This window comes from Molothrus aeneus, chromosome 2 (assembly GCF_037042795.1).
Source record: "Molothrus aeneus isolate 106 chromosome 2, BPBGC_Maene_1.0, whole genome shotgun sequence".
Classification (NCBI taxonomy): Eukaryota; Metazoa; Chordata; class Aves; order Passeriformes; family Icteridae; genus Molothrus; species Molothrus aeneus.
Genome location: NC_089647.1, coordinates 96,757,179 through 96,776,113, shown reverse-complemented (window position 1 = coordinate 96,776,113; position 18,935 = coordinate 96,757,179). Strand labels below are relative to the sequence as shown.

At 40.7% G+C, this 18,935-nt stretch overlaps 1 protein-coding gene across 1 annotated transcript in view; it reads right to left on the bottom strand.

Moving 5' to 3' along the window:
* Positions 1–18,935, bottom strand: part of TBL1X (transducin beta like 1 X-linked) — a 195,841-nt gene that overhangs the window by 28,913 nt on the left and 147,993 nt on the right. Inside the window, exons 5-6 of the mRNA XM_066545344.1 lie at positions 7,941–8,086; positions 4,935–5,184 (exon numbers count right to left, since the gene is read on the bottom strand). Coding sequence (XP_066401441.1) covers positions 4,935–5,184; positions 7,941–8,086 — 396 coding nt within the window. The remainder of the gene's footprint in view (positions 1–4,934; positions 5,185–7,940; positions 8,087–18,935) is intronic.

Here is an 18,935-nt window from a genome sequence, read left to right as displayed (position 1 = left end):
AGCAGTCAGGCACTGAAGTGAGAAGCACTATTAAAACCCACCAGAAGATACAAGCCTAGAACTCACAGTTCTCTATTGCTCAGCACAGCACAGATTCACCACACTTAAAACATATTTTCATGAGAAAAACAGCAGCATGACAATGGCTATGCATTCATCTGTGTCCTCTTCACAGTGTGAGCTGGAAGCTGGGGGTAAATCAAGAAGAAGTTTCAAGCACTTTGATTTGAAAAATTTAAATGAGATGTTATGCTTACAACACAGGATCCTACTGTCACCTGCCTGGCTCTAAGGGCAGGGCTGCTTTTCACTTTCGATTAAAACCAAATGACAGCTGGGGAGCAGCGTTACTCCAAGGTCTCAGAGTCAAGAGGAGCTATCAGAACAAAGCCATCTGATACCCAGGAATATTTTTTGTTTGTATGTGGCCAGATGGAAAAACCTAGACACACACTTTGAATGCTATTAACTGCTGTGAAAAAACCCCCACGAATAGTCATGCTGTGAAAAAGAAACCTTGATTAGCTGATACCTGGATTAGTACATGCAAGACCAACTGGCCTCTGGGAGCAATAAAATACCTGCAGAATTATTTTATATTGTATCTTCCAGTAATGACTTTTATAGAACTGTTTTGGTGGTTTATGAGAAAACAGAGGGAAGGATGAGAAGTCTTTCAAAAAATAATTTGCCACTGTTCACATTTTATATGTTTTCTTCCTACTTGCATCAGTAGTCAGGAACATTCATATTCAGTGTTACTGTTCAGCACTGAACTTAAAATGCCCCATTGAACAAACAGGACAGTTCATGCCTCTGTGATACTGCCTCGGGCTCTTATCAGATTCACATAGACAATTGCAGGATATGACTGATATGATTATGGTAACAACAAAAAACTGCAGAAACCCCTGAGCACAAATGGGCACTCTCTCAAGAGTGACAAGTTCCTTACCCAGCACCAGCTCTTGGGACCCCTGGTCTCACCTGGAAATTTGGCTTTCCTATGGATGCAGCTACAATGTGTGCATGGGGAATGAGAATGAATACATAAGTGAGATGCAGTAACCATCAAAAACAGGCTTCTTTTGTTCTAAAGTACCTTCCAAGCAGAAAGCTTTCAGTTAGGATCTTATTTGCACAAAATTGCCCTGGGGGGTTCTCTAATAGAGAAGGCATTTCTACTAACTGCAGCAGAGCCTCAGGTGAAAAACTAAGTCTGCAGGTCACATAGGGAAGGACTCTGTCCAAATTTTAATACAAAACATTTTCTAAAGGCCAAGGGATCTTTGGTTATAGTCTACATAATAATTCTTTTCCTCAAATGTATAAAAAATGCCAAACAACTGGAAATTTGAAGTCATATTACCCCAAAGTATTAAGATTGAGGGTTTTTTTAAGTCTAAAAAGAAAAATTCTAACACACTGGTAAGTAATACTAACTATTTTCTCCAAGAAAAAAAATAGATATTTTTAAGATCTTGTGAGTGCTAACCCTGTCTTTTCTCAGGAAATACATTTTTTCTTTCTTTTTTTTTTTTTTTTCTTAAATATTCAAGACGCCTTTCACTAAAGTTGTTCTTTATGGCTGTGGTTTTAATAAAGGAACAGGGCTTAGTCCTCTTTCCAGAGCTTTATTTTTTATAAACCTAAGCCAATCCTCGCGAATATAATGAAACAAATTACACTAAAATATTTGTGTTGGAAAACAATCCAAAGTTTGGCTCCATTTCTACATGCTGACTTTTATTTTTTCCTGTAACATTTGAAGTGACTTAAAACTGAGAACATTACTTGGGAAGCAACAAGAAAAGGCAGTAACTTTTTTTATTGTATTCAGTATTTGAATCTGCACCTCAAACTATTGTTACTGTTTTCTGTCTCCTCTCTTTCTTAAGTCTATCATATTGTAGTAGTAATGCTATATACAAAAACTTATCCTATTAAATATTTTAAAACCTTTTTGGAAAGATTTAAGAGTGTCAGGGAGAACTCCATGCCAGAATAAATGCAAACTAGGTAATTTCTCAAAGACATCTCTTCCTCCTGCTCCACCCATTCCACCTTTTTTGAAAGCCTGGTATTTGGGTGACTTCCAGGTTATGACTAAGGCCTAGTAGATTATCTAAACCTGTGCCAATATGTGCCAGGTCTGTGGAATACAGCAACAGCAGTAAAAATTAAGGTTGGGGAAGTTTCTCCCAGCTTTCATATCAGCAGACTTTTCTACTCATTATTATTTCTTTCTCCTAGGAAAAGTCCTTCTCAACATTCCAAGAAAAGGTCTGCAACTGTTTGTGAAAATCTCTCTATTAAATATAGCTGTGAGAATTATTATTTTTTATATTAGAAACTGTCAGATCTGAGACATCAAGGCTTACAGTGTGGCTGTAAACATAAACTGATCTTTAAGGCTTTCCTTTTGTTAATACAATAGTAGGTATATTTCTTTGGATCAGAAGGAAATACATCTGAGTGGTTCTCTTTTAGTGATGAACCAATGGATCAGTTTTCTACCTTAAGAATTTGTTTTTTTCTGGCCCTGAGACAGCGAGACATTCCCCTAAAATTTTCACATGTCATCTGAAGATGTGTCAACAAACAAAATATCAGCATTTGATACATTTAACAGTACTTTAATTTCAGTTTGTACCCCTTCACATATGAAATGATTGAAGTTTCAAACCAGAAAGTTAGTTGAAAGTAAAACATACGCAATCCATAGTCTAAGAACAGATTAGTATTTAAAAAATGTTCAGATCTTTTTTACATTTGTTTTCTCAAATAAAAATGTCATTTAAATAACTGCAGTTTTACTAGGGGAAACTAACCTGTTTAACTGGAATTCTCTGAAGGAAAACCTGTTTTGAAAGTGTTTTTCTCACTGACCCACAGAGGAATCTATTCAGATCAAAGGGAAGGTGGAGACTGATAAAGGTATCTACATTGCAGAACTAAAAAAATCTGTTACACGACTACAGTCCTGACCTTGTCTAAGCCAAACAGCTGTTAGGACTTCCTACAAAACCTGTCATGCATGTTCATCTAGAGTTTTCTTGTAAGACAACTGGGGAGTAAGGGCTGGTTTCAGAAGCCAGCCAGTACACAATGGAAACACAGAAACCAGAACCAGTAATCCCATCTGCCCCACAGTGTTAGCACAGGCATCAGGATCTAGTTACACAAGCAGGTAGGTCCCACTCCATGTTGGAAATGTCTGACTTTGGATGATTAATATATAAGTGCAGTGTCCTTTAGTCACCCATGAACAAAGGTGAATTCAGCACTCTTGAGAACTGACTGTTCCCACAGACTAAGGAAATCTCAGGAAGGTGGGACCTTGAAATTGATACTTGCAGTGAATTTATGAATAAGCACATGCTATTAAATAAAAGGCCGAGGAACAATTTTGCTCTGTGTTTTCAAGACAGGTTGGCTGCATCCAAGCTGTTTGCTGGGAATGGTCCTTGGCACATGTGCTTGGCAATGCTGTTTGGGAATGAATAGCTGGTATATCCAAACTGGGATAATGACCATGACAGTACAGCTAGGGATGCTCCTGTGCTTGGCCACACCCTACAAAAATGGAAGCTGGAACATGCCAGATTGGGCCAAGGACCATGCCAAGGCTATGGATAATCACAGGACAGCTACTGCACAAGGCTATGCACTGGTCACACAACAATTACACAGATAAGCCTTGTAGGTCTGTTGGAGGTTAGGATTACTCCTTTTGTTTTCTTTCTCTCGGGGAATTTTCTCCCATATGTCCTAAGGGACAATAACAACAGGTACTCAAGAGAGACAAAAGAAGTTGCCACAATGCAGGGGAAGGGTGTGGCTGGCTACTCTGTTAGCTGAGTGGTTTCCCTTGGACCAGCAGAAATAGCAGGAGATTTGGGCTGGGGGAAGGGGCTGAGTGCAGCTCCTCACTCTCTCTCATTTCTCTGCATTGGAGGGAAACAGGCTGTGATCACTCTGGGGAGAATTCACCAGCACTGTGAGGCTGTCTTCTGCTGTCTTCTCCTACCCTTGCTGCTTCCAAGGTTCCTGCTACAGCTCATTTTGCTCTCCAAAAGGCACAGGGACCTACTGCTCCTGTGGGTTTGTAAAGCAGGCCCCTTTTCCCATCCCTTCCCCCGGCTGAGCTGCCATCACCGTGCGGCGAGGCGGCTGAGCTCGGCCACAGCGCCCCCTGCAGCTGCGGGGGAGCCATCGCACCCGCCCTGCCCGGCCGAGAGCCAGCAGCGCCCCTGCTGGCCGTGCCCAGAACTGCACCCACAGGGAAAGGGCCTGACCTGAGAGAAATCTGTCACCAGGTCTGTGGGTCTGTCTGCTGCTGCTGCCAGAGTGGTTGTTTGTTTTGCCTTGTTATACATATACATACCAGGAAAGAACTGTTACTCCTTTTCCCATATCTTTGCCTGAAAGCCCCTTAATTTCCAAGTCATAATAATTTAGAGGCAAGGGGGTCATATTCTCCATTCCAAGGGAGGTTCCTGACTCCCTTGGCAGACACCTGTCTTTCAAACCAAGACAAGGTCCCAGCTTCTCAACCCATCTCTCTCCTAGCCTGGCCAAAATGACAAGCTTTGGCTACAGCCCCGTTTTTATCCAATATCTAAAAGCATTTAGAAAGCTGATAGTAAAGTCTGGATAGCCTGCTCCAAGGAGAGAGCATACAGCTCCACCTCTTGATTTTGTCTTCAACTCGCAATTCTGAACATATCTGAAGTTTTCAGGTTGTTAGAGACAGATAAAACACAGCCCTGTGATGTGAAACATCATTTTTAATCAACATGCCCTGGAATGATTGCCCTTAATTCTACCACCATGCAGAAAGCACACCTAGCACCCCACCCCACAACCGTGTACAAGAATATTATGGAAACACAAACTGCTCAGCGGCTGCAGGGAGCTGCATGTTGGCTTACTTATTGCATGTGCCCCATTCTCCTCTCCATTCACAGTGGCTTCTCCGTTCTTTGGTGTGTTCTGCTGGGAAACAGCAGTCGTCGTGGCTCCCGCTGTGGCCGCCGTGGCTGCCGCGGCTGCCGCGGCGCTGGCCTGCTGCTGCGCGAGCTTCTCTCGGAACGCTTGCTGCCGGGTCTGGACGACATCAGGCATCACCGCGTCTATCAGAGACAGGGACTCTATTGGCCTGCCATCAAATACTGTACCATCCTGCAGAGAAAATGAGCACAAGGGAAATCCCAGGGTTAGGATTTTCAGGCGGCAAAGAATCACAAAATAAGTCCGTGTGAAAATACTACACTTTGACTTAACCAACAGGGCCACAGGACTATGGACTGCCTCTCTCTCAGATCCATGATGGTGGCACTCATGGTCCATTCAGAAATCTGATCAGTCAAAAAGTCATTTGTTGGAATTTTATAGGAAGTTCTACCATATAAATGCTTTATAGATGCAAAAGGAGTTAAGCTGTGTTAAAAAATATGTCTGACCAATGACAAAAAGTTTCACTTTGTTTTCTGTTTGAAAAAACAGAGTTATGGCTAAAGCCATGATAAAGGCAAAAAGACTTTGTTTAAACTGCTTGTTTTCCCACACTTGCAGGAGCATAGGAATGGAATGGAAGCATATGATGTATAATGAACCTCAGGCAAAACATGATGTATACATAATTTCAATGGTTTCTTACACAGTGTTTTTCAACCCAGCACCACCAGTTGTAGCTGATCATACAAGACAGCCCTACCATTATTTTTCTTTTATTCCACTATATTATTAATAATAGTTATGACTTTCATTTTGATTTCTGTAAATTAGACTTCAGCTTCAACAACCAATTGAGTAAACTTTTAGGGGCTGTTGAAGACTTAATACAGACTATACTGACCTAGTTTTTCTTCACTTTCACTCTCCTATTATCTTAAATATAGGGGAAAGATTGTAGTAGTTTTTGTAAAGGGCAATTTTGCCAATCTTCTGCAAACCCCCTTCAATTCTTTGAAATAATAATGATCTGGTGGTGAAAGATTTGCTCTTGAGAAAGAGCAAGTAAGACTAGGATACAGATAGATAATGTAGCTGATAAACAATATAATCTTCCATAGGTGAGAACAATTAATATAGAAAAATAGCTGCTTGCCTGACTGGTATGTTTCTGCTGACCTAGTTGTTGCATTACCCCTTATAATTACAATATTAAGATAATACATATTTGTTTCCTCGTGGGGAAGAAAAAGGAGGAGACAGTCATTAGAGAAGAAACCAGAATCTCTTTCTCCTCAACATTTTTTTATGTGTCTGCCAAAATTTATTTGAATCTTGACTCAAATTCTTGCTACACAAGAAACAAAATATTTGCCAACAGATCTTACATTTTCATCTGTAAATGTGCTCACTGGACTATTTACATGACTGCCCTTTAATAGATCACAAACAATAATTTTATACATACTAGTTTATAGACTCACTGATTACTTGTCGCTCTTAAGTAATACACAGGGAAGAGTAACACATAGGGAAGCATCTATGGCAGCCCTTCCTAGGATTCAGATGTAGCATGAATGGCCTTTGCTTTGCTGCAATATACTTAACAGTATGTATTTGAACAGGATCAGAGAATGGCTTGGGATGAGTTGGAAAGGACCTTAAAGGCCATGCAGTTCTAACATCCCTGTTGTGGGCAAGGACACCTTTCCCTAGACCAGGCTGCTCAGGGCCCTGTTCAACCTGACTCAAACCATGAGAGAGCAACATAAATCTTAATGGTGACAACAGGCATATTTTCAGATTATTCTCTCATTTTAGGGAAAGTCTTGAAGCTGGGTAATGCAGGACCCTACAATCTGATTCAAGTGCTTCAGGGCTGGAACTTTTTAACTGTGTAGCTCCAATTTCAGGCATGGGGCAAAATGTTAAGTAGCAGCAAATTGAGACAGCTTCCTAACACTGGTTTGTTACTACAACTGCATCAAAGTGCAGCTCAGAATGAACGTCAAATGTTATTGCCACAATTACAAAACAACACATATACAAATCTTATACATTGTATTGAGTCACAAGAAGAAAAAACACACAGAATGTTTGAATAAAACCAAAAGAGTTTCCAAGCTATACATTGCAAACAACACAGCCTTTTCTCTATTTTATACTCCTTTGCTCTCACCCATGCTGTTCACATGCTACATTCAGGTATAGAGGAAAAAGCAGTAGCTTCTCTGTATTAATATTTATTACAGATGTTTGTCAATCAGAAATATCTATCATAAAAATCTTGTAATGCAGCCCTTGCTTATCTGCCATGCTTCATTCCTTCTCAAAGCACCATGTCTTTAAGGTTGGCAGGGCAAAACCACTGGCTTTTCCCACATCCCTTCTTTGTTTCCACTGGCAGCTCAAGAACAGAGACAATCTGTGGCTGTTCATACAATATCTACAGAAAATCTGCACCCAGCTACATTGAGAATTTACATGCAACTGTTTCGCCATGTACATGATGCCTCATCTCATATGATCTAGGCCAAAGTCACCAAAATCACTCTCCAGTGACCTCTGTGGATTTTTGATCAGGCTTGTGAACAGTGCTGCCTGCTAGGAGGTGTCAGGGAGTGAAGTTTTAACCTATGCTGAAGGTTTCTCCTGCCAAATTCTGCTATGACCTTGAAAATGCAAGGCTGTAAGCGCAGGCACTTTTTCTTGTTTGCTGCAAGAACCTGTACACCCTGGATTTGTTGGCTGGGGTAGCAGAAACACCACAAAGCACCAGGTAAGCAGCGCAGAGAACACCTCCTTGCCACAGCCGAAAAACCAGAAACACGTCTCCATCTCAGAGCTTTCTGGCTCTTTGCTGGGATGGGGCAAAGTATGAGGAATAAAATTAAACCAGATGAGGAGAAGCTGGGCAGTGGCTCGTGCTGGGGCGTGCTGCTTGGCATGTCCCAGTGCGCGGCGGTGGCAGCAGTGGCACTTACTTCATTGATGCTGATCTCGGCCTCCACATACTGGAGCCCCTTCTGGAGGATGGAGATGAGTGCAGCAGGTGGCACTAGTGTTCCGTTGATGTTGGACTGGCTGATGTGGCTCTCGATACCGAAGGTAAAGGCCGAGTGGGAGAAACCTGAGAGCAGGAAAAGGAAGCCATGATATGAAATCTAAATGCACCAGTCAGATACACCTTCACGGTCTAAAAATAATTCTGTCTTGAGATCTAAGAGACGCTGCCGTGTAAGCAGAAGGGTGTGGGCTGGCTGCTCGGAGCTGGGGAGGTCAACCTCAGCCACCCTGACTGCCCATCCCCCCCTCCCTCCCCCACACACAGGGGAAGCCATATAGAAATGGAGAGAAAAATAACTGCACTAACTGAAACAAAACACCCCAAAACACCTAAACATCGGCAATCGCCACAAGGGCAGGTCCAGCTAAAAAAAGTGCCTCAAATCTCCATTTCCCTTGTTGAAAAAAAAAGTGCATCCCATCTTCCCTTCCATTTCAGTGCTGGGTGTTTGCTGAAGCTGCACACTTAAATCCCTACCAGCATGCAAGTTGTATAAAATCAAGGCACAGATGCAGCTGACACAGAGGAGCCAGTCCCTTATACCAGGGAAAAGATTTCAAATCCTCTGCTCATTTATTGCTCAGTACAATATGATGGGCAGAGCACTGCCGTTAAAATGTGAAACTACAGAAAGGCCACCCCTGTAAACCTATTTTCTGTATGTGAACAGCAATAGCAAAAGTGATTAACTGGGATCTGCCACACAGCAGATGACAAGCTGAGGTGGCCTGTACTTCAGCCAGAAGCCTTTCTCTTCCCTGTTTCATTCTTGTCATTGTCTGCGTAAGTGGCAATGAAGGCGAGAGCACTGAAAATTAAAGAATTTTGGCAGACAAATTTTAAAGAGTGCTGCCTTAAATTCTGTCTGAAGCTGCTCAGAACTGTTGCTGGGTATGGAGGCGAGCGCTGCAGAGAGACTGCACAGAGGGGCAGCTGTGGGAGGGGGAGGGGGAACAGGATGTAGATATAACTGTAGGAACCCATTTATCATCACACTGTCTCCAGAGCATTAATCTAACATTAAAAGCCTTGGGGAAACCACCCATGCACTGTCTCAAACAGGAAGAGCTCTCATCGTCTCCACCAACTAGACAAGAAAAAACAACAAACAACAAACCCCCCCCAAAAAAGAAAAAGAAAGCAGCTTTCAAATGAAAATACTTCCGTTAAATATAGCTGTGCCTCTTCCCCTTGTCAACACCAGTTTCATTTATAGTTCTGTCTGTTAAGGGATTTCCCCTATATCACTGCAATGTCCAATTGTGTGCAGGCTGGGGATGTGATTTTGGGCTCGCTCGACAGTAGTGCTTTCTTTCTCTCTTTTCAAGATGCTTTTCCCAGCTAGCTCAATTATTAACACAGACAGATAGCAAAAACAAGCTGAGAAACAGAATGCCTCCCACATTTGAAACCAAGGTATGTATTTCTCTGATTCTCCCCCCCCCCCACATTTTATTTTGCTGCTGCTTTTCTCTTTTTCCTGCTAATAGCTTCCACTCTCTCCCTTCCCACCCTAATTTCCCTTCCTGGCACTCTCCCAGTTTGGGGGATGCTTTGGACACTTTTTAAGGAAATGGCAGGTCCACCTATGAACAGAATTCCATAGGATCACAAGGCATTAAGAAAGGACAGATAAAAAACCCCCACTGAAAAACTGCAGTATCAGTTATGTAATCCCTGGCCAATTTCTTATTCTGTATTGCTCTTTATGTCCTGGTCTAGTTTATGAGCTACTGGACCTCCAGCTGTGAAATAGACTGTAAGATCTGCAGGGCAGTGTTTTTCCCTGGTTATTAGTTTTGTAGGACATCTAAGCACATTACTGGGAACCACAATGAGGAAGAAATCAAGCACTGAGCATACATAGCCTTCACCTAAGAGGTCTAGGGCCTAATCACTGAACACTGAAACCTCTATGTGTATCTATAAACACATGGCACAAAACTAACCAGAATTAGAGAATTAGATCCCTCTTAATTTATATTTATGTGTATTTGAGTTAATCAACACAACTTTCTTAAAACAGAATCAACTTAAAAATACACGACAGATAAATCGGTAAATCTACGTAAGAATGAGAAAATTGAGCTGCTGTCCAAGAGCACTAAAGGTGACTGCTAAAATACCCAACAGCTAGTTTTCAACAGTTCAGAAAATTGTAACATGGTCTCTGATTGAAACAACAGGTGGATGGCATAAAAATGGCAACCAACAAACATGGAGGAAAAAAGTAAAAAAGTGGAAAACCGTGACTGTGGATCTATGGCAGACATAAATCTCAAGTTTGACATTTTACATCTCATTATCGCATTTTGTATCTTACAGACTTTTTAGCTGGCTGCTAAAGCATATCTCAAGCCCCATCTTTGCCAGGAGACACAGCTAAACCTCTTTGTTCAGTCCTGATCCCCAGAGAGCAACACAACTCACCTCACAGCATGTGAGAGAAGAAACTTTTCAGTACAAAACTCAATTGTGTTTTTGCAATGAAACATGTTATTTTATTGTTTCTCTGGAGGCTGAGACACTATTACCAAAGCACCTGTTAGATGAAGAAACACAAAACTCCTGGTACACTGTCACTGAGGAGCAATCTCACTCACAAACTTCCAGCAGCTGTGAGAAACTTTCCTAAGATTTTATCAGACAACATCCAGTTAACAAAAATCAATGGCACAAAACTGTTTAGGTAGGTGCTGCTGGACACAGCGCTCCTCACACCTCTTGGAAAAAATGCACCCAATACAATTGTAGTTAAAAAAACCCCAACAGAAATATGCCAACCAGTCCTCCAACAGATAGCTAATTCCCTCCTGATTTCTTGCATTACCACAGCAGTTATATAAGGCTCATTTGAAAATAAACGGTTTTATAACCGCCTCACACAGTCAGCAAAATCCTCAATGAAGCTGTACATACATCAGGTTTCTGATAACACTGAAGAATCACCTGAGCTTTACTTTTATAGTTACCAGATGTCATCAGTTCTCTTCAGGGCTCTGCACCGAACTACAGTAAATTACATGGCAAAGCTGCAGCTCCACAGTTTAGTCTTATGAAAAGGTGATTTCTATCAAACAAAGGCAATTTTAAAAAAATGTTAGCTTGTTAACCTGGCCCTCCTTCTAAGATTGTGAAATACACTGGGGACACAAAGCCAAGACACAAGCACCACCCCCAGTCCCAGTCTGCCAAGGCAGTTGGGAGCGTGAGCAGAGACAGAAGGTGCTCTGCAAGAGGGGATCTGAAGGAAGGATGTGGTGGGGGAGACATGAAATTACAGCAGACAAACTGAACATGCCGTGGCAGCAGTGAAATGAATGAAAATTGCAAATCTGTGTCTGTAAGCATTCCTTCTCCTAAATTCTGCCACTAGTGACTGCAATAATCACTCCACAAGACACTAATTTCTGTTCAAATAGCACCAGTAAACAAAATCTTAGTGCAATATACCCTTTGAAGACACATGCAGTGAGACTATGAGCTTCTGAGGTTAAAGCATGAACATGAAGGGCTGAAGAGGAGAAAGCATTGCCACACAGGTTTCATAGCAGTGAACCAGTTGCTATTGCTGTGACATGACCAGTGCCCTAAATGGCATCTTTCAGCAGACTTGAGAGAATGGCTTCCAGGTTTTTTCTGCCCCCAAAAAGATGGGAAAACGGAAACCATCAAGTTATGCATCATAATCTGTAAATACATTATCATAAATGAAAAATAAACCCATACGAACAGTGCAGAAAAAATTCTTGTGCAGAAAAAATTCATCTTGGGATGATTTTGGTATGAATGGAGGTGACTTATAGTTGGATTTGAAGTATTTCACAGAGCATAAAAGCGGAGAAGAAATAATGAATGTAGAAAACAATTAATTAAATGACCCCCCAATCTCAAAAATTATTACACAAGTCAGAAACAGACTTGGAAACGGACTGAAATTCCTAACTGAGAGATTCCCACAATTTTTTTGTACTGACAGTGGTAACAGGTCCTGGTTCTGTGCTATATCTTTTCCCACACTGAGGTGTCTGTATATACTCTCAGTGGTACATACACAGCCGTTTGGGAATTCTTGCCCTAGGCAGTGCCAAAAAATGCATATGTAGGACTGTGTTTTGCAAAATCTCACTGATAGGTTTTGCTGTAACTGCAAAAACGGAGATGATGGAGGGTTTTTCCTTTGGCTGTTCCTTTTTCAGTTAAAAATGGCTTCCCTTTGAAGCTAGATTTGTCATTGATCATAAAATGATAAGTTTTTATTTCATGAACATAATGATGCTTGTTGCATGCTTGTTTGATCTGCAGGCTACATAGTTTTAATTGTTCGCAATATGCCTGGCTCACATCAGAAATGCCTGTCAAATGTAGGTGTAGGAAAGGCAACTGGGGAGCCACACAGCCCAGGGAATGACTTTTCTTCTCCAGTGATGTGTCTCATCTCTTCTGGGAGCAAAGCATTATGCCTCCTTTTAGACTCACACCTGGGGTGATGCTGAGTATTCCCCATGCTGGCTCATTTGGCACTCACAGCTCCAGGTAAAACTGGCATCTACCAAGCGTTCCTTTAATTTCCCAATCTCTTTAGCACCACAAAAAGCATGTCTTTATAAATAAACTGCAACCTTGAATTGTAGCAGCTACAGTACATGATGCTGTATTTGTGCAGGTGAGGGGAATGACAAAGAGGGGTCTGTGGAAGCAAAGACCTTTGAACTGTTTCAGTCCTTACTGGTTACTGGGGAGTTACTTTGGGGATGCCCTGATGAGCAATAGAGACGTGATCTGTTGAACAAAGTTTTCTGTTTGTGAGCTAAGTGGACTTAGTTTTTTCTGGTTAACCTAAATAGTTTGCTGTACAAATAATTTTTAAAAGCCAGTTGTTTTCCCGTTATTTGCGACTTACTTGGTTCAATTATTCACACTGCAAGATCCTTCACTGAAACATTTGCTACTGTGCAATAGAACAGAGAATAAATAATTATGAACATCAAATTGCCTTTTACACACACTTTGGGCATCTTGATGATGAACAGCCTCTATCCCAACATTGAATAGAAGTAACAAGCCATTCCTACAGATCTTGGTACAATTAATGCCCAGTGTGGCCCCCTTTTCTGGAAAATAGTGACATTTCAGATGGAGATCTGTGTAATTTCCTTCAACAAGTTTTGCTATTTCTTTAACTCAAGCAGTCCAAGCTGAGGTTTGCATATACAGAGATCTTAAGTTCTAGTTCTAGAAATCACTAAATTAGTGATGTTATTACTTTAGAAGAAAGAGAGAAGAAAAATAAAAGGAAAGGAATAAACTCTCTGACATTTCCTTTTTTTTCTCCAATAATTTAACCATCTCCACATGGAAATAACCAGCACTTCTAGCTTAACTGATTTCTCTGCCATTGTATTGTCTTTATTTTTTGAAATTTCCAATACAAGCTCCTCCAGTCCTCACCTCTGAAGTAACACAGTGTTCCCCTTCAAAGCATTTGGCAGGTAGAGGAGACAAAAATGAGCAAGGCTTTAGATATTATTAAAACTACTGGTTCAGCAGAATCAACATGAAGCTGCTATAATGGGATCCACCAGCAATCTCAAGTTTTCTGGCTGCAGAAGAGCCTGTTTTCTTTAAGGTAAGTCTTGCACCTGGCACTGCTGCTGAGACTTTGACCAAAGGACAATTCATGCAAGAATGGAAGGCCTGTATAGCTATACAGGCTGTAGGGAAAAAAAAATGTTCGTGAGGGGCAAAGGAAAGTCATCTTTATGACCATAAATGGATATATGGGCAAAATTCCCAGGAGATTCAGACACATCAAGTAGAAATATTCCACTGCATCATGAGTCAAAAGAAAATCACGCGCAGGAGGAGCAGACGTCCACCCGCAATCCCATCAGCTGCTCCACCGTGTTAGCAAACCCAAGGAACCCCAAAGCTGCCTGCACAACTGCTTGCCAAAGAAACCAGATGCAAGCAGTGGAAAAACATTCATCCCAAGTTTGACGTCTGGCTCCTGGGAGTGCCATGGGAGCAGGAAGGCAAGAAGGGCAGAGTGCTGCAATGTGGTGTTCTGAAATAAATTACAGTCCCAGCACAGCAGCTAAAAAAAAGTCCAAAAAAAACCCCCGGTGAAATACAACCACCAACAAAATAATTTCCTCCAAAAACTAATGATGTACAAACAACACAGTCAGTGTTAAATTAAGACTTTTGTAGATCTAGATTTATCAGCGTACAGAAGCAAGGCACACATATCACTAAGGGCAGATTTGAATGCAAATTCTGTATGCAAAACCAAGAGCAAACAACTTAAGTTAGAGCAAATGTATTTTCTTAATTCAGGGCCTAGCACATGCTAATCTAGTTCCTGAGGCAAGTGATGTAATTTCTTTCCACTGCCTGAGAGAATACAGTGATGCTCTTCACTGTACTTGACTGCAGTTGCCATTTATATGATGCACTGAGAACTGAGAATGCAACATGGATCCCTATCCTTGCTTATCCTTAGATTTTTGTCTAAACTGAATTATGTATCCATAAAAACATGGTCATAAACTCCCAGTGTACATATATGTGAAGGCTTTACAAAAAATGCAACTGGTTTCTTTGAAATATGTTTGGTCACAGTAAGTGTCTGGTGCCTTAAGCCACCAGTAAGATTCTACTAACAATTACAAAAAATAACAGTGGACAAGAATCCTACGCCAGATCTTGTTTGCTATTCACAGCAGACTGAGATTCTTCTCTTAGTTGAGGTTTTTGTTTCACAGTAATACATCCCAGAGTATCTCTCTGTTTTTGGCAGTGTCTGCTTATTTTGAAGACTTACCTTTGCAATTACATAAAGAGCTTAATAAGGACACACATTAGCAATTTAAAATAGAGAACTGCAATTGAAATATATTTTTAGAAGAACCAGCTGAACAATAGGGCTTGCACATTTGTTTCAAGATTAGGATTGCTAAATGATTAAAATTATTTCCAGAACCCTGGGAAATGTCTTCAGTATTACAAGCTCTTTCACAGTCACTGGGAAATATAAAGAAAGGATTCCTAGCTGTAGGTAAAATTACAGTATGTCTAGTTACCCAAAGTTTTACAGTTGTGATTATTCACTAATATTAAACGTTACACCCTTTTTTCTTGGATATTGGACCTGTTCACCTTCTGCCAAGAATTCAGAGTAAATGTCTGCTACCCAAAATTATTTTATTATGTGCCAAAGAATGTTTTTGGCAGGTACTTTTTTTTTCTTTTTCATGCGGGAAAGTATGCTGGAAAAGATTAATACAACTTGGAAATGATCTTTTGATGAGTGGTACTTGGCACTCACTGTTTAAGCCTTTCTGAGGGCTGCAAATTAACAAAGAGAGAAATACGATACAGACAGAAAACAGAGCACAAGCAATGGAAAGAGGAACTTATAAAAAGCTCTTGAAAACAAGGTCTGAAGTAATCCTGTTTCACTCTGTGTAAATGAGAATGAAAGCTGCAAGTAAGTATCAGTACAGATCTAGCAATTTACTGCAACTATGGGCAGAGTTTGAAACAGCTTACAAAGGCCACAAGGACGAAAATAATCTTTAACTTCTGAATTCATGGGATGCTGTTTAGCCCTATCTGTAAACCAAACATCCAAAGAAAGAGACACATAAAATTAGGGATCGTGTTTCTAGAACAGACTTCCACAGCTGTATATACTTTCCTTAAGCTATGCTCTTCTCTCTGTTCTAACATACACCCTAAGTGGTGGCAAGAGGGACACCTCAGGTGACACTCAGGGGACATTCAGGAACCTGACACCAGGAAGGGTTTTGTGGATGGTGACTACAAACAGAGCCCTAACAGAGGATGGGTGTGAGGAGGGGTGGTCTGTCAGTGCCATGGCAGAACATTCTCAGCACAGAGGTTATTAACAAAACTCTTTTGCAAAGCTCCCCTGGGCCTGGAGACTCAAACTGAAAAGCAGTAAAGTGAGAAATGTGTAGGACTGCACTGGTTTTACCAGCAAAGTCATCTTGACCTTTAGACATCTGTCTTCTACCCCACATGCTATTTTCTTAATACCCTAAAAATACTGTGGTTTTGCAAGTTTTAAAAAACAGGACATGAAGTGATCAGAACCAAAATTTGTGCCATGGAATAAATTTGTAAAGGTGTAATTGGCTATGTTTGTGTAACTTAAAAATCACTGTGTTTGCTCAGTGTCCGAGATCCAACCCTGTATGGCAACTTTCAGGCCAAAGAAAAATTGAAATAGCCAACTTTAGAAAACTGTGAAGAGACCTAGAAGGAAATATGAGGTAAGCAGGCTTTTGCAAATGGCAAAACCCCAAAATACAGTGTATTTCTTTCCTTCACATGAAGTTAAAAATTCTGCACCAATTATGAAACAGGGTAAATAGAAATAAATTTTCAAACAGACCTCTTCAACTGCACCACAAAACATCTGAAAATATTGTTTATGCATTTGTATATAAAGAGATATCTGGTGACAAAAGTCACAAGTCTGTACATATAAAACCATAAAGATGGGTCTCATACAGACTATTAAAATATTTTGAAAATTTACCAGAACAAAGTAGGAGAAACCCAATAACCTCTTTACCTGTAAAAATATTTTTTCCTCACCATCACAGAATCTGGATTTTGTGAAGCCAACCATCAAATACTGCTAGTACATATTCACTTCTCTATGAAAAAAGTGTCCAATTTGGTTTTGACTTGCACAGGTGCTCAGCTTCATCCTTTCCAAGATCCGTAGCTTTGTTACGTTTAAACAAAAATGTTTTGGGAACTGCAGCTCAACAAAGCTTGTTGCCTTCTAATGTTGACCCTGATTTTCTTAAAATGTATTTATTGTTTACAAAGAGAATAAATCTTTACTAGCAGAGAAGAAACTGCATAATAATACAGCTCTTATTTTAGAAATGGATTTGTCTTTTCAGCATAATCCATTCTCAAATAATGAAGTATAATTTCAAATTCAGAGTAAGGCCCACTGTTTCTGGAACCATGCAGTCACTTTCCAGTTTAAAAGAAATACAGAAAAGTAGAACAGATATCAAAAAAAAGAAGTTATGGTTTATTAAAATCCCTTATATACACTTTTGATAAGATACTATTTTACTACAAAAATATTATGCTGGAGGCATTACATATATATATATTAAAAATATAATATTATATGAAATATGTGTTGTTACAGATGGTTTCATGTCATATAGGAACATTCATTCTGAGGTAACTTTTATGAAATTTAAAGCAAACCATTTTTTGGGTCAAATTTCTTAATTGTTCTTATCCAACAGTCTCTTTAACATGTATTGTATTCCTAGGACAACACTGTGGCCTTATTTATCTAAAATAATTAATGAAAACTCTAGTGACTTTTGGTTCTATGGTTCGTGGCTGGTTCTATAGCCAACTTTCAATAAATCAGAGATCTGGACCAAACCTGAAGTTATTTTATTTTAATTGAGTAGGCTGGCCCTAAAAAGGATAATGCATCATATAAATAGGACTGCATGCCCACAAATCAGGTCTGTGCTAAGCCATGAGAATTAAAAGCAATGTTTGTTTTGCTCTGAAGTCTCATTATTGTACAGCTGAAAAGCTGAAAGAATCCCTGCCTTGAGTTTTAACACCAGTATAAGTGTATAAAGGTATAAGTTTTAATAACCAGTTCCTGAAAAATACTATTAATATCTCATTCATCCTGCTTTTAGGGATACATATTCACCCATAAATTCATAAACAGCACTCTGAAATAATTGAAAAATAATGTTAAATATTGTCCCAGCACCTGTGTAATACTTTTTACTCAGAGGATTTCAGTACATTTTAGGGCTATAAACATTCCACATCTGCTGAGGTACCGTTCATAGTATTAACTTTGCTTTCAAACAGGAAAATTGAGGGACAGAAACTTTAGGGTGAGGTATAAACACTCAGTTTTCATGTAGGCCCTTGAAAAATGTACCATCACTTTGTTTATTCAGTAATGCCTGGTCAGCACAGAAGGAGCTGTGCAAAGGGAAGGTCAGAAGTGTCCTTACTCTGTGAGCTACAGTCACCCTGAGCTGCAGGCAGGACACACCAGGCCCAAGAGACTGTGTTAACACACGTATCAACACAAATAATGCAGCCACAGATTGCTACTGGATCGACATTAAAATGTGTGTTTTATCTTTGCCTGGCAGGCTGTCATTTCAAGGATGTGTTTTTCCCTCTGCAAACACAAGGTCTCCCATCATCATCGCTGCCTTTAGAGCACAGCTGCGTGCAGAGCCCTGGGAACACAGCAGTGGCTGCCCTGCAAACCCTCCTCTATTGGTTGTTTAAAGGACCTTTGAGGCTCTCCAGTGCTGAGCAGGAGGTTGGACTACTTGAACATGAGCCAGCCATGTGCCCTTGCAGCACAGAAAGCCAAGAGCATGCTGTGCTGTCCCACAAAAAGCACTGCCAGAAGGTGACTGGAGGGGATCCTCACCCTCTGCTCAGCACTAGTGAGACAGGCCTGGAGCGCCATATCCACAAGAGAGCCCAGAGAAATACAATCCATAACCATAAAGAGAATCAATGGTCTGGTGCATCTGCCATACAAGGAGAGGCTGAGAGAGCTGGGGCTGCTCAGCCTGGAGAAGAGCTGGCTCACAGATGGCTTATCCTCTGTGCAAAAATACCTGAGGGATGTGCAAAGAGGATGGACACTTTTTCCAGTGGTGCCCTGGGATAGAAGGCAATCAGCACAAAATGAAACACGTGACATTCCCCTGAAACACAGCAAATCATTTTTTACTGTCGGGGTGATAAAAGCATTGGAACTGGCTGTCCAGTGAAGTTGTGGACTCTCAATCCTTAGGAGATAATCAAAACCCAACTGGACACAACCCTGGGCAACCTGGTGCAGCCA